The following is a 6,432-nucleotide window of genomic DNA, read 5'->3' as shown; positions in this document are numbered from 1 at the left end:
CTTTCATATGAAGACGCGGGCCGCAAATCATCATCCTGCGGGCCGCAGATGGCCCGCGGGCCGCGAGTTTGAGACCCCTGCTCTAGGGCATCTTTAGAACACCTCTATATCGTGCCGCAGGGGTTTGGGATCTGCTCTGACTGATTAGAATAGTTTCTAATTGAAGCACCACCACAATGAGTCCAAACCACTGTGTGAGTGGAGTAAAATGTGTTCAGGGACCAAGTCCTTATCAATTTTGAATGGATTTGGCCCAAAGAGTCTTGACAAAAAATGTGTCAAGCTTACTTTCTGCTTTATATCTTCTCCATTTTTTGGACACGTCTAGCTACTCACCTCCCCTTGTCCATAGCATTTGCAAATGGAGCCCCAATCCCACACACACATGCAGGAATATCTGGTCTGATGAATCAAGTGAAAACTTTCAAAATTGTGTGAATGTTTGTTTTTAAATACCTTTAATCTCAGGGTGTAATTATTGGTTGCACCTTTGAGAAACTGGGCGGCATTTTCAACCAAAGTGGTCCCAAGCCTGCACTTTAGAGTCCTGCATTCAGTTGTCAAGGTAACCTGTTCTTGATTGTATTTATGATATATTAGTAAATGGGCAATGATTGTTAACATTTCCTTTTTTTTTTAACTCTTTTTGTACACCTATCCTCAAACTTTATTCATATTGAGGTGAAGTGTTTACTCTTCACTCACAGAAAATCTTTGCATCTTTTGTAATGTAGCTTTCCTCGAACTTTTGCTGAACTTTGTTCTGCCAAACCAAATAAGAGACCGTCTTGTCTGCGACAACAGACACATATTGGCTGAGATGCATCCTGCTGATACATTAAAACATGCTTTGATGTCGCTTAGTTGCCTCAACCACAAATTCGTGTTCAAAGTGTGCAGTAATCAAACTTTGAGGAGATGTGTTTGAATATTTATGTTCACAATGTCTACATTCAAGTTGTAGATTTAAACTGAGGGGTTGGGTTTTCTTTTCCTGCCCCCGCAGTGAGGTTGTGATTTAGCAAGCTTTGTGAGCAGGCTTCACAAGTTTTGCTTTTCATTCTATAGCTTGATTTGTTCTTGTCGCCAGGGAACACAGCTATTTCCCAGCAGGCATTCTGCAGACATGTATCAGAGAGCAGAATTTCTTAAGGGACTCATTGTTGCTTGTCTATTTTTTTCTTGCTCTGTAATAGCTGAATTCATTTTGCAGGTAGACAAAAAAAAAGTGTCTCCAAAACAAAATGAAAAGCATTCCCTTATGGGAAACATATTTTAACCCAAGGAAAGGGCATGTCTACTGTATGTACTGTTCAATGTATGACATTTATTTGTATTTAAGTAATTAAAAAATAACTTTAACACCCATTGTGCTGTAGATTGGCTTTTGTGCCTACCTCAAAGTCAAAACCACCTCGACTGACTCTTTTCAATTCAGGCACGTAAGTCCCCATAAAGGCCTCTAAGGCAGTGGTCCCCAACCTTTTTGGGGCTGTGGACCGGTCAGCCAGTGTGGAGTTATTCCGCGGCCCGCGGGGGGAGGGGGGGGGAGGGGGTTTGGGTTGCATTAAAAACGTTAATCCACGTTAATCCACTGTGTTATCATGTACAACTTTATTAGCTGGGTCCTCATGACGTCACAACAACAGCTGAACATAACATGACCAACATCGTTTCTACCCCAACACAATGCAAACTTTCTAAAGAAGTTTGTTTTTTGCTCATTTTGCTATCTTGAGATTAAATTTAACGGGATGTATCATGTGACGTGTTGCGGCCTTGACGTGCGTCAAGTGAGGATGTAAATGAGAAAATCCGGTAACTTTTCTAAATAAAACATTTTAAAAAAAATAAGATGATGGAGATTAATTGTTCTTTCTGTGCGCCCCGGTAACAAATGACCCCGGGGGTCGGGGACCACTGCTTTAAATGTAATAATGATCTCGTCAGTCATCTGACATCTGTGCATAATGGAGGATTGATAAAACACATAACGGCTCTCAATTTTGTGTCATGTCAGAAAAGCAAAAGCTTCAAGTGCAACATTTTAACTAAAAAATATTTAATTCCTCCCCCTGCACGTGCTTAGTTGCATGAGCCGTGTGACTGCCTCCTTTTCTCCTCATTCCCGAACCAAAAAAAAAAAATCCTCATCCCCGAACCGCCCTCTGCGCACTCGGAAATGTGTATCTGAATGGACGAGCATGTTTGAGCATTTCTATGACCGTTCGATTTGTTCGGGAAAGTCAGATATCTATGCAAACAGGTATGGTGTGTGGGAATCACCTGTTTTCTGTCTGTTCTTCTGTTGCTGGCCTAGGTATTAGGTTGATTGCTCTGATATTTATATCACTGGAAAGGGCTGAAAGAGACCATTCCAACGGTATAAAGATCATTAAGATAGCTCAATGAATAAGAAAGTTATGGCAAGTTAAGTGATCAAAAGTAGGGTATCATTTTATTCCTGAATAAACAGCAAAACAGTGATATTTATGTGACAGAAACAAGGATTAGAGTCTTTAAATTGTTGTAACTTTCTCATTTCTTGTCCAATCCACAAAAGGAGGGTATTGTTGGAAAGCTAATCAAGTGAACTACAAGAATTAAGTTGATTTAAATTTAGTATTAAATCAATATTAATGTCAATATATCAAATAATCACACAGAAATCTGCTCCTGTATGCCTGTACACATTGATTGCAGCCAATCAGCTTGCTAGATTCGGTCACGTGACCTCCCGTTCCAGCATTCAATTCTTCGGCACGGAGGCTTGCGAATTAAAAAACAGTATCTGCTAATTGTTTTTTTCTCATGAAAATTACAGGAGATGTAGAATAAATCAAATATAAGTAGATGTGCTCGCATGTAAACTATCCACCGATTTAGTCACGCTCGTTCTAAGAGGGAGAGAACGCCGCAGCCTCGCGCGCAGGCTGAACAGCAGGTCTGGCAGAAAGTTCCGGCACTGAAGCTGCACTTACGCGCGTACCCTCTTCCCAGCCATTCGCGGAGAAAGGTTCCACATGCAGCTTTTCTCGTGTGACACGCCGCTGGACTGCTTTAAGCGCTCAGTATAATCGAGAGAATCCGGTTGATTTTCAAAATAAAAGATTTCTGACTCAAAAAAAAAACGTCCCTAAATTCTTCCGCGGCCCGGTGGCAATGGGTCTGCGGCCCGGTACCGGTCCGCGGCCCGGTGGTTGGGGACCACTGCTCTAAGGGATATCCCAGCCATCTTGCAAAAGAAGCTAATTTGTGACGCTTTTTATGTAATCATTGTAATTGTTAATAGAGATATATTTTCTTTTTTTAAAATGAATTCTTACTTTTCTTAAGAAAAGATAACCCTTTATTTGTCACTCAATATCCCCTTAGTAAGTCCATTGTTGGACTGTCTTGTTGTCCTGGATAGTAACCGATCACAGTCACTGTCATGTTCAAACCAGCTTCAAGGAGGCAGTGAAGGTGTTGCCCTTTGGTTATGCTGCTGGTAAATGCAGATAATAAATATGACACTTACAACTGCCTAATATGCATTCTTTAGTTTTGTCATGTTTTGCTATTATTTGTAAAATCCAGTTTTTCTGTCTGCCTTGTGAAACTGTGGAGCACTTTGACATTTTGACTCCCCCTCTTTCCCTGCTGCAGGCATTTAGTATGCATCCCTTTAAGCTAGACACAGTGTCTAAGTTAAAATGTTTACTTTGTAGCAACAGTTACTAGACAATATTTGAATCAATAACCTGAAATTTTATATTCATAATTTCAGACAGTAATATTGTGCATCGAATCAACCAAACCAGAAGGACTTATTTGTCTGCGAAGGACCCTAAAACCCTTCAACTCAGAGAGAAGGGTCCATGTTTAGATTGTAGGCCTCATGATTTTAAAGCAAGCTTGAGTCCATCAAGAGTGGATACAATATATTTTATTAAAAGCTCGAACACGAGTAATATTGTTAAAAAATAATTAATAGATCTCACAGGTTTGTTTGAAAGAGGGATGGGAAAAGAATGCTTGAGCATGGCAAGGGCACTATTTTTAGCGCCATATTGCAACAGTTTGAAAAGACCATACTTCACTTAAGTTTTTTATGATGCAAAAAACATTCCCAAACTGCTTAAAAGCATTTGAGATTCAGGTTTGATGGTATTGAACTTGCAGTAAATTTTTACCTGCAGCCGGCTTACCATTTGTCATAAAACATTCCTGATTCTCAGAACTTTGTTGCAGGTAAAAATAAGAGTCCTCATAAGTACTTCACAGCCTACTGCCAATACAAAGCACTTCTACATTTTTTCAATGAGAATCCTGCATTTCACCAAGCTATTTATTTATTTATAATTCAGACGCTATTGAAGTTTATTCTTTTTTAGAGACTTGTGTTTACTTTGCATGATATTTTCAGGAAAGCTTCAGTGGAGTGGTTTCTTTGAAATCCATTCTCTTTGATGTGTAAAGAGAATGCTTTTTTTACCATAATAGCCTAATGGCAGTCAAAGCACATGCATTAGTGTACCAAACTGAAATAATTGACTTTCATTAAATTCGTTTTAACTTTTTAACTGTTTTTGGCCAACTTTGTTTGTCAGAGGTACTTTTTTTTCTTCTTTTGTTCTTTCTTACATGTTGTTTTACAGTTTATCTTCTTACTCTGCCTTTGTTGTCTCCCCTTCTACTCTCACCTTCACCCCAGTGGTTTGCTTTGATGCTAAAATCAACTTTGACGACAACGCAGAGTTCCGTCAGAAAGCCGTGTTTGCCATGGATGACATGACTGAGAGCGACCCCACAGAGATGGAGGCTGCCAAGTGGGATCTCAAATACATTGGAATGGATGGAAACATTGCCTGCTTTGGTATGGATTGGAAGCTTTTTAGCCGCCTTAACACTAAATCATAAATTAATTCCCCAAAGTGAGTGAACCCCTTCTGGCATATGGCTTTAAAATGTTGCTAAAGTCACATAATTGAAAAGCTCAGTTAAAACTTAGTCAAACTACAGGCAGACTGGGCACTCCTCCAGTCTCTTTTACAAGCAGCTTTCTGAAGACACCAGAACAAATGCTGCCATAACCAATGTGTTCTAATTAGCTATAATCGCTCAGAAAGTCTCCAGTGAGCCAGATTGTTAGCGTTCTCATTAAAGGCACTCTCTGTTGTCATAAATCAAAGCCTTTACAGTGTATAGCGGGACTAACAGGTGCTCCAGCTCCTTACCCCGTAGCCTCATAAACACATTAGATATCTGTCATCTGTACTCCCCCTTTGAGCCTGCACCCAACCTACATCCCCAGCTTGCTCTCTCTTAAAGCAACAACAGCTTTAAGACTCTGCAGCTTCCTTGAGAGCTCTGGAAGCCTCCAAAGTGACAGCTGTTAAAGCAAATTTCCCTTTTATTGAGACCCCATTGGGGAGCTTGCTGGAATACAAGTTCAGCTTAGCTTGATGAGGTAAGACACGTGCAGTTGGCTTCTACACAACCCATAAGGGAAGCATTGTTGTTGTCAACAAACAAATGACCATATAGTAGGACCTCTTTTAAAACAACAGTTCCCATATTTTTTTTTTATTCAAGTTTATTTACTATTAAATTTGACATTTTCTCAAGTTGGTTGTTCCTATATGGTATTTTGCTGGATTCCTTTGTGGGCGTTTTTATAGCCATCATTTAGTCGGTGCCACTAATGTTGTTTTAATTAAGGCATGTTTTCAGGCATTACACTTTCCTCTCAGGGACTGTTGTTTCAATTTCTGGACCCAAGTCTTTCCTTAATGGGAAATATAACCTCATTATACATAATAAATTAATCTTTATTTAGGTCATTATGAGGCTATAGTGCCATTAACACCCATTATGAGAGTGTAGAGAGGTGAGTACTCCTAATGGCTTGTCTGACTCGACAGTATTTCTGTAGGTAAAAGTTTTCCTGATGTTTTGTTCTTTTTTTTCCAACAGTAAATGGGGCTGGTTTGGCAATGGCCACGTGTGACATTATTGACCTGCATGGAGGAAAGCCAGCCAATTTCCTTGACCTGGGGGGCGGAGTCAAAGAAAGGCAGGTTTACGAGGCTTTTAAGCTCCTCACTGCTGACCCAAAGGTGAGACGTTGCTGTTAAAGGAGTGAATGTGTTACTTTTTATTGCATCGCATGACTAAAGAAAGAGAATACATAGGTGAAATTATGAAAAAGAGCTAAATTTAGATGTTTTATCAAATGTTTTAGAGTTTTTTATTCATTATTTGGATTGGCAGTCATCTGTTTTGTTGTAATTTTTTTGTCCTATCACAGATAAAGAAAAACATATTTATATTGCTGATCGTTTCATTTATGGACTCTGGGTTCAATTTTAGTAGCTGAGGCTTGAGAAAGGGGTGGTCTGCCCTCCTCTAAGACTGTAGTGCATGTTAATGTCTAGTAAAATCAATCAG

At 39.6% G+C, this 6,432-nt stretch overlaps 1 protein-coding gene across 1 annotated transcript in view; it reads left to right on the top strand.

Annotated features, from left to right (window-relative positions):
- suclg2 (succinate-CoA ligase GDP-forming subunit beta) overlaps positions 1-6,134 on the top strand; it is a 67,534-nt gene extending 61,400 nt beyond the window's left edge. The window contains exons 8-9 of the mRNA XM_024270213.2: positions 4,697-4,858; positions 5,959-6,134. Coding sequence (XP_024125981.1) covers positions 4,697-4,858; positions 5,959-6,119 — 323 coding nt within the window. The 3' untranslated portion in view covers positions 6,120-6,134. The remainder of the gene's footprint in view (positions 1-4,696; positions 4,859-5,958) is intronic.
- Positions 6,135-6,432: the final 298 nt, after the last annotated feature.

This window comes from Oryzias melastigma, linkage group LG5, assembly GCF_002922805.2.
Source record: "Oryzias melastigma strain HK-1 linkage group LG5, ASM292280v2, whole genome shotgun sequence".
In the NCBI taxonomy this organism is placed as follows: domain Eukaryota; kingdom Metazoa; phylum Chordata; class Actinopteri; order Beloniformes; family Adrianichthyidae; genus Oryzias; species Oryzias melastigma.
This window is presented reverse-complemented; position numbering and strand designations above follow the sequence as displayed.